This window comes from Phaenicophaeus curvirostris, chromosome 1, assembly GCF_032191515.1.
Source record: "Phaenicophaeus curvirostris isolate KB17595 chromosome 1, BPBGC_Pcur_1.0, whole genome shotgun sequence".
Taxonomy (NCBI): domain Eukaryota; kingdom Metazoa; phylum Chordata; class Aves; order Cuculiformes; family Cuculidae; genus Phaenicophaeus; species Phaenicophaeus curvirostris.
The window spans coordinates 28,488,305-28,510,103 of NC_091392.1; the positions used below are offsets into that span (position 1 = coordinate 28,488,305).

Below are 21,799 nucleotides of genomic sequence, written 5' to 3' on the forward strand. Positions count from 1 at the left end.
AGAAGAAATCATTTTTCTCAGTTGATATTAAATGACCACATTGTACTATGGAATAATTTCGTTAGAACTTTGTTGAACAAGTACATTTATGGCGTGAAAAGAAAAGTTTTTGAGAACCCCACTTGCCAAAATTCTGTCTCCATAAAAGGAAAATATATAGTTAAGTAGTGGTAAATAGATAAATATATCTTCCTCATCATTATAAATAAAGATTTCTTTACTGAGCACTACCTTTTGTCTCTTGGGATTGAATTGATGACTCACAAAGAGATTTTATTGTTTTCTAGTAGCTGTATTGTAGTAACTGTAAGGCAAAACTGGCTTACAATTGCAGAGCCAGAAATTTGCTCTGAAAGGAGGAGTGGGAAACTGGGGAAAACAGTTTGATTCTCTTTCTACTATCTTCAGACAGGAGAAATTCAAATACATGATAGAGCATCTAGATGAGTACAAAATCAGCCAGATTAATATGACTCCCCCATTTGTCTTCTTATTTTTTACTGCTCTTGGAATTTAGAGCCACATGCAGCATTCAAGATTCAAATGCATCTTGAATTTTATGTCCGTCCTTCCTTCCTTCCTTCCTTCCTTCCTTCCTTCCTTCCTTCCTTCCTTCCTTCCTTCCTTCCTTCCTTCCTTCCTTCCTTCCTTCCTTCCTTCCTTCCTTCCTTCCTTCCTTCCTTCCTTCCTTCCTTCCTTCCCTCCCTCCCTCCTTCCTTCCTTCCTTCCTTCCTTCCTTCCTTCCTTCCTTCCTTCCTTAGGGAGTATTCTAGTATTGTTTTGGAGTGTTGCTCCTGTACTCTCTTGAAGAGCATATAGTTAACTGAAGTTTATCCATGAAAGATTTGAAATATACTACAGTTATTTGCTCAGATTTATTCAAGCTGACAAAGAAAGATGCACTGTTCATAGTGGCCAGAGAAAGCAATATATATCAGTGGATGATTAAAATCCCGAGGCATTCCCTTGATGTTTCTGTTGACCAAACATTTGTTGATTGAAGTATGGGTAACTTTAAGGTTGACATTTCTAATTCTGCTGATATCTTGGTGTCTGTAAAATTCTGTCTCTGGTTTTATTCTGGACAGAAGCACTTAAAAAGAAGTCCATCTTTAATTTTGGTGTATATGGCTGTTCAGACTACAGAAAAAGACTTCTTGGTGCTTTTAATAACATACTAATTTCCTTTCCCAGATTTATTAGACACCTAACTAAGTCTGACAGGGACCTAATTATAAGGAATATATCCTTCTCTTACTAAGTAGCTTGAAGGAGTACTGGTCATCACTTTGTCTTTTCAGCTGTTTATTTTGTTCTCTGAAGAGTGATCTATGTTGAATGTACCTGAAAGCTATGTATATAGCTTTGGACAGGCTGGAGAAGTGGGCCTGTGATAACCTCATGAGGTTCAACAAGGCCAGGCTCAAGGTCCTACACCTAGGTCGGGGCAATCCTCGTTTTCAGTTAATGATGGGGGATGATGTAGTTGAGAGCAGCCCTGCAGAGGAGGACTTGGGAGTGCTGGTCGATGAGAAGCTCGACATGAGCCGACAGTGTGCGCTTGCAGCCCAGGAGGCCAACCATATCCTGGGCTGCATCAAAACAAGTGTGGACAGCAGGTCGAGGGAAGTGATTCTGCTTCTCTATTCCTCTCTTGTGAGACCTCATCTGGAGTACTGTGTCCAGTTCTGGAATCCTCAATGTAAAAAGGATATGGAACTCTTGGAACAGGTCCAGAGGAGGGCGACAAGGATGATCCAAGAGCTGGAGCACCTTCCCTATGAGGACAGGCTGAGAGAGTTGGGGTTGTTCAGCCTGGAGAAGAGAAGGCTCCAAGGAGATCTTATAGCGACCTTCCTGTACCTGAAAGGAGCCTACAAGAAAGCTGGAAAGGGACTGTTCATAAAAGCTTGTAGTGATAGGACAAGGGGGAATGGATATAAGCTGGAGAAGAGCAGATTTAGACTAGACATAAGAAGGAATTTCTTCACAATGAGAGTGGTGAGGCACTGGCACAGGTTGCCCAGGGAAGTTGTGGCTGCCTCATCCCTGGAGGTGTTCAAGGCCAGGTTGGATGGGTAACCTGATCTAGTGGAATGTCCCTGCCAATGGCAGGGGAGTTGAAACTGGATGATTTTTAAAGTCCCTTTCAACCCAAACTATTCTATGATTTTATGAGTCTATATGAGAGGGAGTGAAGTTCAATCAGCATGTAGTCTTATATCCATCAATTGCATGCTTCCAATGATATCTTATTATCTCAAATTGAAGATATCACGGTATTATTCCCAATAATTTGGTTGTAGTAGACCTCTAAACGATCTAGCTGGCTTTGTGTACTCATCATTGGGGCTGCTGCTGAGCCTGAAATTAAAAGATTGGACAAGAAGCAAGGAATAAATCTCTGTGTCATTCTCACTGTCCTGGTCTCACTTTCTTACTGTCTTGGTCTCTTCCCCCTTTCTGTTTTTTCGTTTTGGACCAGCCTTACTGCTGCTTCACAGTCACTGATAATGTTTTTTGACACCCTGTAAAGCATTCTGAATAAAGCTTCTAATGAAAATACAATTTTTTTGATTTATTTCCAGTCAATTAAGACAGACTTCATACAATTTCTTTGTCTCAAGCTGATTTTGTGTTTCTACAGTGCCTTCAGCCACTTTTCGTAATTGTTCACTTGTGCTGATTTCAGTATATATGAGTATTAACTCTAACCTGTAGGGAATAACAGTGAACTATTGCAGTTCATAATTCATAATTTTAACATTTTTTAATTGTTTCATTACCTTCTTTTTTCTTTTCAAAAGTACTGCTTTCTTAATCTACTCATGAGGTGTTTTCAGTTACTTGTGATCTTGCAGGTTGATGTGCTCATCTAGCATTTTGTTAATAGTGGGTTTTGAGTGAGTTGTAATCTGTTTGCAGCATTGAATGTAAGTGACGCAAATAACTGGCAATATGATTTTTTAATTGGCTGTTGTGAATTTTTTGTGATGCTTCTTGTTTGTTCTCATATGAACATCTTGATATTAATTTGTTGTTTCATTTTTTTTTTCTATTAAGTTTCTTTGCTTGTCTGATATTAAGGACTCTTCATACATAATGATGTGGAGAAAAGAACCCCCCATGGATATAGGAATTTGCAAATTCATTTAATCAAATGGCCTATTTTCAAGTGAGATGAAAGATGACAATGTATGTGCAACTTTATATGCAAATTCGGTTGCAAACAGTTCAATACCAAGGATTATAGCAAGTAGTTTGACTAGTGATCTCTGATGAAGCACATTTGTTTCAGCAGCAAACATTATTGAGTGTTCTCTTCCATTATGCATAATAGCAGTTGTAATTATTCTGTGGCAGTTTCTCCTAACTTTATTATTAGGATTACTGTACCTAAGCCCATGAGCTTGTGTGAATATTCTATCTGTTCCCCAAGCTGTAAGCAAATAAGTTGTGACCTTCTTTTATTCACTAGCAGCATAACAACTATCAAGTTAATCATTATTTATAGTAAAAGGGCATGCTTTTACCCTCCTACTTACAGAACTTCATGTCCTGCGAGGCTTCATCATATGGCTGGGGATCTCAATTTGCATGCTTTTAGCATTAGATTAGTTAGTAATTGGAAAGAGTGAATATTTTGTGACTTCTGTAACACAGTTCTAAATTAAGACCTGTGTGTCTCATTTGCAGCAGGCTATTATGCTGAGAACTTGAGCAAACAAGTTATAATGCTTCAAGACAGAGGAGGAAAGAAGCCTCTGTATTATTTTGTTTCTTGCAGAAGTAAAGAGCCCTTGTCAGCTTATTTGTGACTGCTTTTTCAGAAGCTGTATTTTTGTATTGCTAGACCTGAGACTTTACTACTAGTAAAAATGTCACAGGGAATACGTTGTTTCTGAACACATTAAGTCTAAAGACTTGTATATTAAGTTCTTTTTATACTTCTTGGTTTTGTTGTTATTGAATCATAATTTATGAAAAAGACTTGGTGGATGAATTGGCTGTCAAACTCTGGCAATACAAAAAATCTGTCTTCCTCCCCTGTCTCAGCTGTGGAGGAACTGTCCCAGAAGATGCAGCAACTCAAAGAGGGTAGGTCTTACTTACCCAAACAGAGCACTATTGCAGCTATTGTGAGTAACTATTCCTCTGCTCAAGACAGAGGATACAAAGGGTACAGACTATGGAGCACCCTGTGGTTTACCTTATGTGACCACAGAGAGGACATGAGGAAGTGGCATGGGAAACGTATCTCAACCCTAGAGGCTTGGGTATGTGAATTGCAAGGAAGTACAGTCACAAATGGGCACAGGGAATCTTCAAGGAAAATTACTGCTCCAGTCTCCAGAGGTCAGTTCTTCAGACAGAGTAGAAAGGTTGATATTACACTGGTCCTATAGAAGGGACTTCTGCTTTGTATTTACAAAAACTGATTAGCAAATACTATGACCAGGACTAGAGGGGCCCTGCTTGCAGTCAGATGGAGGAAAGGGAGAACCAGATTTATTGGACTGTGTGGATTCAATGTCCTGGTATATCAGACCCCCAGGAGTATAAGGCTTTAGTAGATACCAGTGCACAGTGTACCCTAATGCCATCAAGTTATAAAAGGTCAGAGCCCATCTGTATTCTGGAATGACAGGGTGATCCCATCAACTAACAGTATCGGAGGCTCAAGTGAGCCTAACTGGCAATGAATGGCAGAAGCACCCCATTGTGACTGGTCCAGAGGTTCTGTGCATCCTCAGGATAGGGTATTTCAAGGACCCAAAAGGGTACTGGTAAACTTTCAGTGTAGTTACCTTGGAGACAGAGGAAGTGAAATAGCTGTTCACTTTGCCCAGTCTCTCAGAGGACCTTTCTATTGTAAAGTTGCTGAGGGTCAAAGAACAACAGGTGACAATCGCCACTGCACCAGTTCACCAACCGCGACTCCCTTGTTCCTATCCATAAGCTGATTCGTTGACTGGAGAGCCAAGGAATGATCAGCAAGACTCGCTTACCCTTTAACAGTCCTATATGACCAGTGTGAAAGTCTAATGGAGTGGAAACTAGCAACGGACTATTGTGGCCTGCACAAAGTCATGCTGCCGCTAAGTGCTGCTGCGCCAGAAAAGCTAGCATTTCAACATTGACTAGAGTCAAAGACAGCCAAATGGTAAGCCACAACTGACACTGCTAATGTGTTTGTCTGTTCCTTTAGCAGCAGAGTGCAGGCTGCAGTTGATTTTCACTTGAAGGACTTGAAGGAGTGTCCAGTACACCTGGAATCAACTGCCCCAGGGGTGGAAACACAGCCCTAACATTTGTTATGGACTGATCCAAACTGCACTTGAGCAGATGTTCTGGAGCTTCACCCTATAATACATTGATGACATTGGTGTATGGGTCAGTACAGCAGCAGAAGTTTATGAGAAAGGGGAGAAAACAGTCCAAACTCTTTTGAAAATGGGTTTTGCCATAAAAAAAAGTCAAGGAACCTGCACAGGAGATCGAGCTTTTAGGAATAAAATGACAAGATGGGCAATGGATGTGATCAACAAAATAGCAGCTATGTCTCCACTGACTAGTAAAAAGGAAGCACAAACTTTCTTAGGTGTGGTGGGTTTTGGAGAATGTGTACTACAAATTACGGCCTGATTATAAGCCCACTCTATCAGTTGTCCCAGAATGAGAACGATTTTCCATGGGACCCTGAGCAAGGACAAGCCTTTGAACAAGTTAAATAAGAAATAGTTCATACAGTAGTTCTTAAGCTGGTCTGGGCAGGAGGAGATGTTAAAAAGGTACTCCACATGACAGATGGAGAGAATGACCCTACCTGAAGCCTTTGGCAGAAAACACCAGGGGAGGCTTCAGATTGACTCCTAAGGTTTTGAGTTTGGAGATACAGAGGATCTGAGGCACACTATACTCCAACTGAAAAAGAGATATTGGCAGCATATGAAGGAGTTCAAGCTGTTTCAGAAGTGTTTGGTACTGAAGCGCAGCTCCTCTTAGCACCCCAAGAGCTGGTGCTGGCCTGGATGTTCAAAGGGAGGTTTCTCTCTACACATCATGCAACTGATGGTACATGGAGTAAGTGGGTAGCATTGATCTCACAACAGACTTGAATAGGAAATTCCAGTTGCCCAAGAATCTTAGAAGTGATCGTGGACTGACCAGGAGGCAAAGATCTCTGTATCACCAGAGGAGGAGATGACGTGTGCTGAAGAAGCCCCACTGTATAATAAACTATCAGAAAATGAGGAGCAATATGCCCTGTTCCCTGACAGGCCCTGTCACATTGTGGGAAAGACCTGAAGGCTGAAAGCTGCTGTGTGGAGTCCTACACAATAAGTCGTGGAAACTGCTGAAGGACAAGGGGAATCAAGTCATTCTGCAGAGGTGAAGGCCATCTGGCTGTTATGGAAGGCCTGCATTTACTGGCATTTTCAGTATATGCTGTAGTTGTGAGGTTTGCATTGTTACAAGTATGTATTTCATTTTTAGTGTGTTGAGCTTGTGTAAGCAATAAGATGCCTGCAGAAAGTTTGGTTTTTTTCTGGGAATTAATGCTATTGGTTTGTTAAGAAGTTAAATGATAATGCAGTAAAGGCAATCACCTCTTTTCATCAGGCTTGTCATAAGTACTTATCCTGTGTAATTTAAATTGCGTGCAGTAGTGCACTGAAAGATGTGAGCTACAGGTTGCCATAAATTAATGACATTTAACATAGCATTTTAAAGAAATATATTTCCCAGAAACAACAAATTCTTGGTCCTCTTATGGTAAGTGAGTATATTTTTGCTGATTTTAATGGATTTCACCTGTTGATGGAATGAGAGTTAGGTGGAGGATTAATAGATGAAATGTAGGTATAATGCTTTTTTTCCCCCCTCTCTCAGCCTTCTTTGAATCCTGGGGGAAGACAAGCATCTGATGTAGTGCTTTTAAACCACTGGAGCATTCGCAATTATGATGTACAACGTGGGGATATCGTGTCATTGGTGTAAGTAACTTTGTGTGCATTTCAATGCATGCTTATATAACTGTTGAACCATCAGTATTTAATCTAGAATACTGTAAATACATATATGAGTAAGGAATATACAATTTTTAATAATGCATCATTGTTATTCTTGTAATCGGTTTTGAAACTCGGATGTTCAAAAAACATATTACCAAATTTTTACTTGAAAGGAATGCAGTGTAAGATATTATGTGATATGGTATATGTTTGTAAAAAAAACTGGTAAGAATGAAGAGCTGTGAGATAAAAGAAAGGAAATATTATATGGCTCAGTGGAGTACACTTCTTCAGTTGTTTGGATGTGCACTCATATTTGTGAGAAAAGTAGTGTTTCTTTGCGTATTAATACTAAATTTCTGGAGAAATATGGCTACTGAATAAAATTTTAAATAAGATCACAAGAATTCAACCATCTCCATAAAGGACAAATGTATAGGAAAAAAATAAAAAGGTTTTACAATTGTAACGGGAGGTCTATGTATCAAGCCAAAAGGTGGCAGTGTTTTGCCGCTGAAAATACTCAAGACTAAGAGGACAGACACTCCATTACAGCCGCAATGTAATATAGAAATGTAATGTCAAAGTGTGTATAACTGACACAATGATTTAACATATGCTCATACTACATGCTTGGATAGTTTAAGGTTAAAGTTTTAGTTTTCTAAGTGAAAGGCAGAATATGTAGACTATAACAGAACTGTCTTTGGAAGCTGTAATATCTAGCTTCCTATTTTTGTACATCGTACGTCTCTTCTAATTGTCCCATTTTTTGCCTGCCTCTTCACTGTAGTTGTAATTTGTATGACAATTTTCACTGCCAGCTCTTAAAGCTAACTCTCTCATGTAGCCTTATTTTGTTAAAATCTTTAAATTTACTTTATGTCCTTGCTTATTGTCTGGTGTGTAGGATTTTCTTTAAATGGTCTAGCTACAATTATTAATTTGTTAATGTTTGCAACACCTAATATTGCAAAAGGACTCCAATTTCAAGTCACTTAATGCCTACTTGTAAAATTTGGTTCTGCCTGCGTATGCATCCCTCTGCCGAAGTCATGCTCTGGTGATTGTTTAAAACAGTGAATGTAACTGATTAGCAAGTAATAGACCGAACAGAAGATGAGCATGTTGTCTAATCAGAGAACAGAACGGTTTCATTCTTATTGTACTCTTGAAGGTTTGTGGTACCATCTGAGCCATCTGCATCGATTGATTTCATTTTGTTGTATGTTTGGGCATAATAGCTAATATTTTAGATACTGTGGAGTTTTTCTGTGTTTTGAAAAAAATCCTATTATTGGTGGAGTTTAGGTACATCTACATGGAAGAGGTCACATTGCATTTATGCATTGAACCGAGATTTTTCTTAATCTTTGGAGAAGTGCACTGAATAGTCAGACTAGAGAATTAAAAAAGCACTTTAAGAACAACACTAAGGAAGTTATACAGTAAAAGAAATCTGTTTAATAGTTTTGATATGAAAATATTGAAGAATGTTATATATTAGTAACAACTTTTGAATTGTTGAGCAGTTCATGACATGGATTTCTTAGAAGCAGCTTTGGCCTACTAGCTTATTACAATATAAACATTGTAAAGATTAAAAGGATATAGTGTTTGGATGTGATTTTTTACCCATGTGATTTGTTTGAGGCAAAACCTTTGGTACAGGAGGATTTTATTTTTTAAAAGGGTTATTATTTTTATCCTTTTCATTTCAATACTTTACCTATGATTTCTGTAACTCACTAGTGAATAGATATCCTATGTATATGCATGAGTTTTACATGGTGGTCCTCAGAGAGGATTTGACTGATTTAGGCAAAGCATGAGCAGGGAAGGCCCGTCTCTCATCAACTGTTGCTTTTTCTGTTCCTGTCATAAATTCAGACAAAAAAGTGTTTGTGCTACTGAAATAGGCAGATGGATATGTAAAACTTCTTTCATATCCTGCTTGGCTGTTTAACATTTATCCACTGTCTCCTCTTTGCCAAGTCATAGAAGAAAATAGCTGAGGTTGTGTGAGGTTGTGTATTTTGCAGAACAAGAGCTGACGTCAGATACTAGTTCATGGCAGCTTGACTGGGACTTCCCAAGCTCTTTACTTTTTTCATACCATCAGAAATACTGTGTCATTCTGGATGAGTGATGTTTCTGTCACAGCTCTTAAAAAGGATTGTTGAGAACCCAGCTGGTGAAGTCCAGTGTAAGTAGATGTCCAACAGCCAAACTTTGGAGCAAAGAGAGGATGTAGTCGTGCTGGCCATGGACACCCAGGAGAGGGTCAATCAGCCTGTGATTATGCTTTTGATACTGGCTGCAGATCCAAAAGTTTTTCCTCTATCATGCAATCTATTTCTAGCTTAAATAAAATTTTTATTATTTGATGTCTTTAATTACAAATGAGTACCCTGTCCCCAGGAATTTGGTAGAGTTTGTGCTTGGTTAAGGTATTAAATGAAGACTATATCTTTATCGAAATGAATGTTGTGGCTCTGTCATCCCTGCCTTTGCATCTGATGTAGATGTAACTGCATCACAACCACAGCTGTGCCACTGTGTGTGCATCCATGTGCCTATAGCTGGTTTTAGACATCATATTTAGAATGACATTAGTTCTTAAAAATGTAAAATTAGAGTCATGTAAAACCAATGGAGAGAATAATTTGGTAACAATGATTGATTTGTTTACTCATGGTTTAGTTAAATCTTACTTCAGCTTTTTAGAAACCATTTTAATTTAATGTTTTTCCTTTTAGGTTGAACTCATCCTTATTGTTACCAGAATTAAGAGAGTTCAATGTTATGTTATAACTTTTGAAGTCACAATTTTAAGTTGATTCAGAACTAAGGGAAATTAATATTATCCTTAACTTGATCACTTGCTTGAGTGCTTAAATTAGACACTGCTATATTACTGGGTCTTGATATATTAAAAATCAGAACGGGAATATTTGTTCAATAAATTGAATAATTTCCATTATGTTTTCAGAATACTACCTTTGCATCTCCTAAAAAGATCCAAAAGAAAGGGTGTTACTTTCTTTGTTTTGGAAATGCATTTATGTATCTGCTAAGACAGAACATAGTCATGTGGCACATGAGGTCATCTTTAAAAGATAAATGGATGAATGTTTTTGCCAGACGGACCTTGATCTTTAAATAACTTTTGTGGTGAAAAAGACCTTTTGTTTTTTAAGAGCTCTGTTGAGGTAGGACTTTAGAAGATATTGCTGAATAAGTTATAGGATGAGTAGGCTTCTCCCAGCTGGTTTTACTCTAAGTTTGAATGCCAACAACTTTGTAGCTGTAGCAGTATGCGTCACAGTGTGGGCTGTATAGCTCATGCAGGGCTTCAGGAATATATGCCACTGCACTTTCTGCCGCTAATGCTCTTCTGTAGTGTATTAATGGACATTTTTGCCAACTTACCTGTATGTCACTTGGTTTCTACTGTGTAGAAATGCAGGTGGTGTTGTAAAAAGATGTTGCCAAAGAGTGATTTATAATCTAGAATTCATTTTGCTTGTCTCTGCGGAAAACCTTATATCCTGGATGTAAAATCTTGCCCTCTTTTTGTTCAAAAATTCCTGTCTCAATGTAAAAAGAAGCTGTTGCAACACGTAGAAGACTGCAAAATCAACGTGTGTATGTAGAATGGGTATTCTATTGATATGACAAAATTTAAGTAAGCTTTTGCAGACATTTGAAATACAGCAGTATTAATTCAGACATTTAAAATATTTTTTTAGATAAATAGAAATTTGAACATTGTCTTTTTCTTTACCTGGTTAATAGGCTTTAAACAAAGGCGTTAACAATGGCAGCAGTAAAAATAGAGTTGTTAAGAGTCCGAATTATGAAATTTCCAGTCTGTATATATTCACAAATACTAATTTTAGCCTTTGGAGGTTATGTTACTGGTGTAATAGAGAGAACAAATTCTCCAAGACGTGATTGAGAGCAGGAGCCTGTTTGCTGGGTAGGTTGTCAGGTGTCCTTCCATTTCTAATTTAGAATGTGTGCCTACATGTAATAAATAAAAAAAGTTACAGTAATGTAATCTGGCAAAATGTGGAGAACCATGCTGTTTGTTCTGTACATTCTGAATGGTAGCATGCTTCTAAAGTTTTGAACTATAATAGCTAAATGAAAATGGGCAGTATAGTTAAAGACATGTTTTTAAAGGTCAACTATAATAATAAGGCAATAAATAAATGTAGGTTTTTTTCAGCTTCTTATGAGTTCTTATATAGAAGCATAATTGCTTTAAGTACAAACCCAGCATTTTACATAGAAAATGCCTTGACTTTTTTTAAAAAGCATTCTTGATTCTTGGTCTCCTGTCTTGATTAAGTCTCCAAAATGTCTTCTGCCACTGCTTCCTCTGACTGTAAGAGTGTGTTCAGGCCTTTTGGCAAACTCCCTTACTTTTGGTAGCTGCTAAGTATTTTTGTGTAAGTTTATGTGTGTTTGAGCTCCGGAAAGTCCAGTGCAAATCAACATTCTAGAGGAAGAATCAGAGTACTGTGCATAAGGTTGTCTCTGCTTGTGTATCCCTCACTGGCAGAGTGCAAATTGGAAAAGATAGTTGCCATGATGATTTTATGTGATGGTTCAACAAGTTTCAGCCCATTCACACAAATCTAAATAATCCAAAGTCTGAAGGAATGTGCTCCTGTTGTGTTGATGGAAACAAAATAATTCTGAAATGGTGCAAAGTGAATAAATATTATTCATAAAATATCACTAATTGGAATTTCATTAGTAAGACTAGCCTAGTAAAATAAAAATCAGTAAGAAGTTACTTATTGAAGGAACTGCCTTGAATTTGAATCAGTAAATGAATCAGTTGCAATTATGAAAAGATTTTCTACTAAATTCTGATAGATGTAACATGAATGGATATTTAATGGTTCTTGCATTATTTTTAAGAAAGCTTCTTCCTGACTGAAATACTGAACAATCTGTTACATATAACTCTGTTCGACCTTCTTAAGTCTTCCAATTTCTATTCTATTTTTGTTTGTACTTGGGTCCCTGTACCGAGTCATCTGTCTCCTGGCAGGTAGGACACTGCAAAGGAGGTTGTGCTGACATAGAAGCTAAATAATTACTTTACTTTCTGTTCCTCAGTGACCTCAGAAAATCTTTTCTTATTCTGTTCATTTAGCTGGGATTAAACCCCTATCTTCATGTCTTCCTGATAAAAATCAAGTATGTAGTTCTACTCTTATTATCTATGTTACAATATTGTACTATATATGAGTGTGTTAATATTGTTAGTAAAAGACAGACTAGCATCTTGTGTTTATAAAGTAAGTAAAATTCATCTTCTAAAGAAAGTTTTCAGGTGCCTTACATTATCACTGGTTTTATTATGAAGTACTTCAAGATGTGTGTAATTAGGCAATTATTGTAATACTGAGAAGTTGTGGAGAAAAGAAGTTGAAGTTATAGTTATTTAATTTAAAGTCTATGAATATGAGTAGGGCGTTTACAAGATTAATTGCACAGAATCATTGCTGGAGAGAGTCTGGCTAGAATCTTTAAGCCAAAAAGTAATGTGTATGGATTACAGATGCTTTAGTCATTAAATTGCAATATGGAGAATTAAAAATAAATAGATTTTCTTTTCTAAAAAGTTAGTGATATGGAAGTCTGTTAGATGGCTTAAGACATTTGTGGAAGAGGTATTAGTTGACTGGGAAGGGTACTGGTCATCTGCTGATCAGTACTCCATGTTCTGAGTATTTTGCTTCTAGGCCCATCTGTATCTACACAGGAATAAATGCAAGTCATGGTTATGTTGTAACTCAGCCAGATTAGGATGTGAATGATAAAAACAAGTTACAGTTGACGTTTAATTCAAATATATATATATGTCTGATGCTTTGGAAAGCAAGAAATAACGGGAGAAAAAACCCATTCTCTTGTGTTGTTTAAATTGTAAGCTGATCAGATAAGGTGTTAGTAGCTAATTAATGCGTAAGGAGGACCTATGTCCTACTGAAGGAGCAGTGTTAATAGTAATTTTCAATCTTAGAATAAAAATAATACATTTATTAATTGGATTTGTTTATTTTTACTTCACTTTTTAGTGATCAGGCATGTGAAAAAGAGAAGGGGAAAAAACCCTTTTATTCTAACAAATTAAATAGCACAGAACAGATTTTTATACTTTTCTTGATGATGGGCAGTCATAGTATTTTGGAGATTGAGGGTCTAAGTTGCAGCTGCTTGAAATATTGCAGAAATTAGAGTCCTGATGTGATTGCCTGGAAAGCTGTCTCTGATCCCGTAACTCTGCCTTACAGTGTGATGCCTGACTGCCCTGCAAAGGTCATGTTGAGCAAAAGGAGCTTGAAACCTGCCTTTTTTTTTAAAAAAATGTCACTTTTACATTTTGAAATATTTATAATTTAGATGCTAGGAACTTTATTTCCTTTCAGCAGAATCTGGTGATACAAATGCCTGCTGCAATGTATATACAGAACCGTTACAGAATATTTTTTCTTAACTGTTTTTTTTAACCTTAAAGAAAATTTGACAACTCTGATAGAGAAATGTTTGATATATTTTTTTCAGTACATTTCCAACTACTGAAAAATAATTACTGGTTATTTATCACTGGCATTGCTTGTAGGTGCCTAGAGATATGAAAGGCTTTTACAAGTCAATGAAATTGTCTACACAATCTCATTGCTGGAAGAGGCAGGAAATATGGCTGTTTCAGCAACTAACAGGGAATCCTAATGCTTGTTCTTTATAAGGTATGCAGATTAGACACCTCCTTCTCAAGTAAATTCAGACTGAAGGTCTGTGATTGCATAGGATTAAAAATGTCGTGGCTATTCATATGGTTATTCTTGCACAAAAGTGTATTTTTGATTATTATAAGTATAGATGGACCATAATTTCTGAATGTATACTCAGCCTCCTGATCAGGTAGCTCAAAGCTTTAGAATATTGTTAAACTGAAAGTAAACTGATAGTTTGTTGAAAGTAATTTCTTTCCCTTGAAGGTAAAGGACTTGTGAGGAAGCCAATGCGCTATGATTCCTAAAGAAGATATGTATCAAAGTTCTTAAACTTAGGTTGCACTGAAATGATGAAATTCTGAGTCCTGAATTGATGAAATGGTAGATTCCGTTTAAGATAAACTTCTTATTAGATTAAATTCTTACTTTTATTATTGCCTTACTTGAATCGTGAAGGATTCAAGAGTAATACACACTTTGGGTCTAAAGATGCTGTATCAGCTTCTATTATGAAGTAGTAGTTCTGTATTTTGGAAGAGATGAAGTAATGACAAATCTTTTTAGTACAACTCTGGAGATCAGCTTACCCTTTCTTCTTCATATGAAACCATTCTCTTTCAAAGATATCTGGTTCCTTTTCATCAATGCTTGCATATTCCAATGCTAAATCCTGTTACTTGCAATATTGTGAAAGCTTGAACAGAGAAATGTACATAGGATGTTGTAATATGGTTTAGCAATGCCTGAAACTGAGAATGCAGTAATTTTTCTTAAGTGATGGAGCTTGATAATTTTTGTTTTATTTATTTTTAAAGTGCTCGACAGAAGCTGTTAGACAGATTAAATTGGTTCTGTAGTTTCTGAATACGCAGAAAGATTGCTGAATACATTTAAGCCTTTGTGTAGTTAGGATGCTTTTATTTTGTGTCTGTTCTGGAAAATACTGAGGTGATGTTTTATGATATGGGATATTTCATACAGTGTGTTCTTGGACAAATTACAGTTTAAATACCACCACAGCTGACTTCATATCTTTTAGTAATAACTTTCCCTATGCCAGTTTAGTTAGTTGTATTATGAGCAACCATAAATATTAACTGCAGAATGTTACTTCTAGGAATCTTTCAATGAACATATGCTGACAAAGTGAAATCTGCTTACACATCAAGAATATTTATTTCCAGTCTAATTGGTGAAGTTGGAGGAAAAACCATGGGTCTTGACCTATGCTGAGTATATTGCAGACGTGAATATTTTTGCATGTAATAAGCAGAGTCTTGGCCTTGTTTTCTGTTTTTTTTGTTTTTTGTTTTTTTTTTTTCCCAGCCTGTTAGCAAAGGCAAAAACAAGGGAATGGCAAATTATCAGTTTTAAAATGATAATTAACCTTATCATCACTGTATTTTCTAGGGAAATTATGTTAGACTGTATTCATGAATGTAACATTAGTTTTTTATGTGCAATCAACTGCTCCTGGAAAGCGCAACTAAACAAAATTGAGCTTTAAATACATGCATATATTTGTTTAGCTGGGAGGAGACCTTACTACTGTTGTCAACTGTCTATTTGTTGATTAGCTGCATAGAAATGGAGTCAAATTCTTCTCAGAGGTGCACAGCCAGGGGAAGAGAGACAATGGTCACAATTGCAGCAAGGGGTATTTTGACCAGACATAAGGAAAAAAATTACACAATTAGCTGGTTAAGCCGTTAGTCAGAGAGACTGTGCAACCTTCATCCTTGAAAATAGCCATAAAAGCCCAAACACTCTGATCTAGCTTTGCAGTTGTGTCTGTTTTGGCCAGCAGTTGAAGTAGATGACTCCCAGAGGTGCCTTCCAACCTGAATTATTGTGTTTGTTGATATCAAATGGAATTTCAGCAATGAAACTGTTAAAATAAGAGACATAATTTTGATATCTTTTTGAAGCTACAAGTCAACAGCATTTAGAATATGCATTATGATGTTTTTAATTTGTTTTACAGTACAGTAGTGGAGTTCCTAAAAACCTCTTATTCTGTAGATGTGGTTCTGATACCTGTCTTACAACATCTTCTGAAACGACTAGTCATGCATTGGGATCCTGTTGTGTTAATAGCTGAACATACAGGGAGTGGTAAGATTTCATTGGGATTTTATAACTAGATTGTAAATTCTCTAAAGCAGAAAAAATGATAGATTCAGGCAGATGTGTATGGTAAAACAGTTGATGGAGTGGGTGGCAGTCTGCATGCAGGCGACTGAACATTAGGTCATGTTTAACATATTATAGTAAGGGGAACTACTTTGCAAATCTATGTGGAGAGCAGTTCCCAAGTGATAAGAAGAGCCTGGAAAGTACACAATTAGTTGTTTGCTGACTTGTTAGATTTTCAATTAAGTCTGACTGGATTTATTCATAGGGGACAGGGTCAACATTTTGACTGTAAATTGTAGAGAAATGTGTCAGGAATAAAGTATAAAAGACACCTAAAATGAAGGCAAAAGAATAATATGATAGAAAACCAAAAGCAAAGAAAAGGATTATCTACAAATTTAAGTGTCATGGCTGTAATTTAATGACTTGATGTAGGAAGAGTCTATGAGGATCTTTTTCATTTATTTCATAACTAGAACTTAAATTGATTCAAATGTGACCTCTCTTCTCTGCCAATATGAAGCAGAACAATCTAGCCTGCTGCTCTCTAGCCACTCAGCTCAGATTTTCCCTGATAGTGTAGGTATTTTCTTTTATGGCTACCGTTGTGAAATGTAAAAAACATAGTATATAAAAAGAAATTTGGACTAGGGAAAAATGTAGAGGTAAAACCTTAAAATTGTAGTTCACTTAAAACCAAGATCCATAGTATAGTACCATTTAGGGTTTTGGTAATTAATAGTTTATATCTTAAGGCAAAAAAGAGATAGCTAGTGAGTATATTTCTTGTGTTATATGTTTTATATGTTAGCTTTAAGGGACAAATTAGTGACATTCTCAGAACAATAACTTTGATGTTTCAAGAACTAGGGCAACTGTAATGAGAGAAGTATGCTCCTGCCATATAAAGGGAAGTATATTGTCAGCAAGCAAAAGATAATAGCATCCTGTACACCCAGAAGGCCTGCTGTGATGTTTGTGTCTGCATAAGATCCCCTTCACCCTCAGAACAGTCTATTTTTAAACTGATGCTGAGTTTGACCTTAGTAAAGAGATACTGTTGGAAGATATTTAAATGCGCGATCACGCACAGTGTGCTCTTCAGTCCTATAGGACACTGGCAGTAGTATTTTTTCCTACAGCAGATTTGTATTAGTTTGCACTTTTCTTGAGTTCAAAGGCTTATCTGTTTAACATTAAAGGGGAAAACTTAATTACAAATTATGTTCTGTATCCTTAATTGATAATAGCTTAGCTGAATCCATGAGACAGAATTAAAATACTTAGTTTCATTGTTAGCTTATGATGTGATGGTTTCAGATTTCTGATTAAAATAGGAGTAGCTTCCATAGGACATGAAATGCTTTGTTGTTAACTGCGTTTTCCTCACTGTGAGCTGTGATTTCTTTGTAAAACTTGTGAAGAATATAGATTCTTCTTGGTCAATATAACTACTACCTGATAGTGATAGCATGCACACCTTTGAGAACTGAAGAGGGCTGTTGGTATATTTGACTTATGTTTATTGAAACTTATTTAAAGTACCTTACAAAGCCAGAAAATTGTAAGAACAATAATCTTTCATGGGCCTCTTGTGACCTTCTAAGATAATGTTTGACCTTTATGTTACTCCATGGTATATGGACTGTAATGTCGAATGTTAGCTAGATTTTTTTAAAATAAGTTGACGTTACACTTGTCACCCTTACTGTGTGAAACCATATGCTTTCCTGTGGTAAGACAGTGCTTTTTGTGCATCAGCAGGACTGCAGTACTACCGCTTAATAAAAAGGACACTTCATTACATATTTTTTAAAACAGTGATGAGAAGGTGTGATGTTGGGACAAGTCTTTACTGGCAGAAATTTATGAAAATTTGTGAAAATTTTCTAATTAAGCTAACATTAAGTTAAACTGATTTAGTGAAACAGAGAACCCTTGAATGTCTGAACCCAAATTTAGCAAAAAAGAAGTGCATCTTAATATCTGAAACTTTGTCTGGATGCTTCTTATTTTGATATTTGAAACAGATGAGCAAGCTCACGTAGAATATTTTCTCCTTTCTATTTCTCTCTTCCTCTATCCTTTCTGAGATATTATCTCAGTGGTCATCTGAGAGAATTTTGAGTAGCTGGCCTTCCAATTTTATTCTTCTGTCCACTTCTACTTTTTAATCCCGTGGCCATTTATGATGTTGAAGAGATTACAGAGTTTCTGAGTGTGTAAAGTGAGTTGAGATTTATGTTAAGTATTTAGACAGTGTAATAGTTGATTCTGTGTTGTGTTACCTTAGAAATGGACGACTGTGGTCTGCAGCTTAGCAGCTGCTGTATACCACTTTTCTAAAACTTGCCACCGTTATTCCAGCTGTCTAATTCTAAATAGTTTCCACTTTTCTCCTTCATAACACTTCATAGAATCGTAGAATCATAGAATAACCAGTTTGGAAGAGACCCACCGGATCATCAAGTCCAACCGTTCTTATCAAACACTAAACCATGCCCCTTAGCACCTCGTCCACCCGTGCCTTAAACACCTCCAGGGAAGGTGAATCAACCACCTCCCCTGGGCAGCCTGTTCCAGTGCCCAATGACCCTTTCTGTGAAGAATTTTTTCCTAATGTCCAGCCTAAATCTCCGCTCGTGGAGCTTGAGGCCATTCCCTCTTGTCCCGTCCTCTGTCACTTGGGAGAAGAGGCCAGCTCCCTCCTCTCTACAACCTCCTTTCAGGTAGTTATAGAGAGCAATGAGGTCTCCCCTCAGCCTCCTCTTCTCCAGGCTTAACAACCCCAGCTCTCTCAGCCGCTCCTCATAAGGCCTGTTCTCCAGCCCCCTCACCAGCTTGGTTGCTCTTCTCTGGACTCGCTCCAGAGCCTCAACATCCTTCTTGTGGTGAGGGGCCCAGAAGTGAACACAGGATTCAAGGAGTGGTCTCACCAGTGCCGAGTACAGAGGGAGAATAACCTCCCTGGACCTGCTGGTCACACCGTTTCTGATACAAGCCAAGATGCCATTGGCCTTCTTGGCCACCTGGGCACACTGCTGGCTCATGTTCAGTCGCTGTCAACCAACACCCCCAGGTCCCTCTCCTCCAGGCAGCTTTCTAGACAGACTTCTCCTAGTCTGTAGCACTGCACAGGGTTGTTGTGCCCCAAGTGCAGGACCCGGCATTTGGCCTTGTTAAATCTCATGCCATTGGCCTCTGCCCAGCGGTCCAGCCTGTTCAGATCCCTTTGCAGAGCCTCCCTACCCTCCAGCAGATCAACACTTCCACCCAGCTTAGTGTCGTCCGCAAACTTGCTAAGGGTGCACTCGATGCCTTCATCCAGGTCATTGATAAAGACATTGAACAGGGCTGGACCCAGCACTGAGCCCTGGGGAACCCCACTTGTCACTGGCCTCCAGCTGGATTTCTCACCATTTCCCACCACTCTCTGGGCCCGGCCATCCAACCAGTTTTCCACCCAGGAGAGTGTGCGCCTGTCCAGGCCAGAGGCTGACAGTTTCTGAAGCAGAATGCTGTGAGAAACTGTGTCAAAGGCTTTACTGTAGTCCAGGAAGACCACATCCACAGCCTTTCCCTCATCCAGCAGTCACTTTGTCATAGAAGGCAATCAGGTTAGTTTGGCAAGACTTGACAGGCTTTGTATGTGTTTGATTTAGGTATGTTTTAATCAGCTTTTATCTGTGGTTAATGATCACATATAACATATCTCTGTAGTCTGAATTGACACATTTGAAAATACTTACAGCTTGCAAAGGCTCTTTAACAGTTGTGTTTAGGATTTCAGTAGTGTTGTAGCTATATGCAAGGCAACTCAGCAGTGTTTTTCAGTTCACAAGATCTGCTAATGCAGCAGCATTTAACAGCCAAGGGAAATTTAAATGTGAAGAGACTCTTCATGTCCTAATTTGTAAAAGCCCTCCTGGGCTATTCTAGAAATTTCTGCTAGCAACTACTTTTAGCTCTGTGGTGTGGCTTGTTTAAATTCCTTCATACAGGTGTATACTGTTTGCTAAAACTCATGAAGCATTACTGTTTGCTAAAACGCATGCAATATTACATCGTGGCAACAAGTACATTCTGTAGATGGTAGCTGCGGGGCTAGCAAACGTGTCAGCCCGTTGTGTTCAGGCAACATGTACAGGGCATTTGGTCTTATTAGCACAAAGTATTACTTCTAGTTTGAAGTAATCTGTTTTGGTATTTCTAATCTGCAAGTTATATTCCTGCTTTATGATATGTTAATATTAACATAACTGATACTATAATGGGCTCAGGAAAGATTCTACTGTGTTTGTCTTATATTTGCAGTTGACAGAGTGAACAAATAAAACACATTAATACTGCTTTTGTCATGTGCTCCATCTACATGAAGATAAAAGTCGTATGATTATTAATGTTATCTTTTGAAGAACCCCTTTTTTAAATGTGCGCGTTGAACAGAACTGTTTTATGAATCCTGTATTCATATATTCCTGATATATCTACCATGTGTTTTCTGACAATAAAATTATTTTGGATGCTGCTATGGAAGTTTGATCCAAGTGCAAAAGGTGAAAAAACGTAGACTAATGAGAATAGCTCTTATTCAGAATGATCATTAGCTTAAGAAGAAAATTAGCCATACTAGGAATTAGTGAATTGCAAGATTATTAATGAGTGACAATCAGTGAGATTATCATTAAAAAAGAAAGAAACTGATGATATACATGCTGGCAAATAAGAGCCTTGCATAATAATGTAATGATGCTTATTATGCATTTGCAATATTTGTAGACCAATTTCAGATTGCATAATCCAGTTGGGAAATACTAATTATGGACACATGGAGGTCATACTTTGAAAGAGTTGACACACAGTAGCAGAATGACTATAGCATACCACTCATACTCATTGCAAAAGTTCTTAAATGTGTATGCTCTTTATGAAAGTCAGTAATTTTCTCTTTTCCCTGAGTGATTTAGAACAAAAGCAATGGTTGAGTCTGAACCCAGACTGTGAAAGGATTTGGAATCCCTGATGTCATAATTCCTCAGAGTGTATGAGGTTCATATTGCCTGTGAGAAGAGAGCCTGTAATCCCCTTCTTGCATTTCCAACCTACAGCCCAGAAGATTAATCTCAACTTTTTCATCTTAGTGTCCAAATCCAATATATCTTTTAAACTAGTTCGGAAAATCAGAAGATGAGAAAAAATACCAAAAAAGAAAATATCCAAATTATTTTTTTTTACAGTTTATCCATGACAAGTGGTGTCCCTTCCATGACAAGTGGTGTCCCTCAGGGGTCCATACCAGGACCAGTGCTGTTTAATATCTTCACCAATGACATAGACAGCGAGATTGAGTGCACCCTCAGCAAGTTTGCTGATGATACCAAGCTGAGTGTTGAAGTTGCCACACTGGAAGGACAGGATATCATCCAGAGGGACCTGGACAGGCTGGAGAAGTGGGCCTGTGAGAACCTTATGAGGTTCAACAAGGCCAAGTGCAAGGTCCAACACCTGGGTTGGGGCAATCCCCATTTTCGATGCAGGATGGGGGATGATGTGATTGAAACTGGCCTGCAGAGAAGGACTTAGAAGGACAAAATGCTAATTGATGAGAAGCTTGACATGAGCTGGCTGTGTGTGCTTGCAGTCCAGAAGGCCAACTGTATCCTGTGCTGCATCAAAAGAAATGTGACCAGCAGGTCTGGGGAAGTGATTCTGCCCCTCTGTTCCTCTCTTGTGAGACCCCACATGGAGAATTGTGACCAGTTGTGGAATCCTCAACGTAAGAAGGATATGGAACTGTTGGAACAGGTCCAGAGGAGGGCTACAGAGATGATCAGAGGGCTGGAGCACCGAGGACATCCGAGGACAGGTTGAGAGAGTTGGGGTTGT

General features: G+C 37.9%; 1 protein-coding gene across 2 annotated transcripts in view; it reads left to right on the top strand.

Annotated features, from left to right (window-relative positions):
• IMMP2L (inner mitochondrial membrane peptidase subunit 2) overlaps nucleotides 1–21,799 on the top strand; it is a 570,080-nt gene that overhangs the window by 128,471 nt on the left and 419,810 nt on the right. For both annotated transcript variants that reach the window (XM_069851320.1, XM_069851312.1), the window contains exon 3: nucleotides 6,895–6,998. In XM_069851320.1, the coding sequence (XP_069707421.1) occupies nucleotides 6,895–6,998 (104 nt within the window). The remainder of the gene's footprint in view (nucleotides 1–6,894; nucleotides 6,999–21,799) is intronic.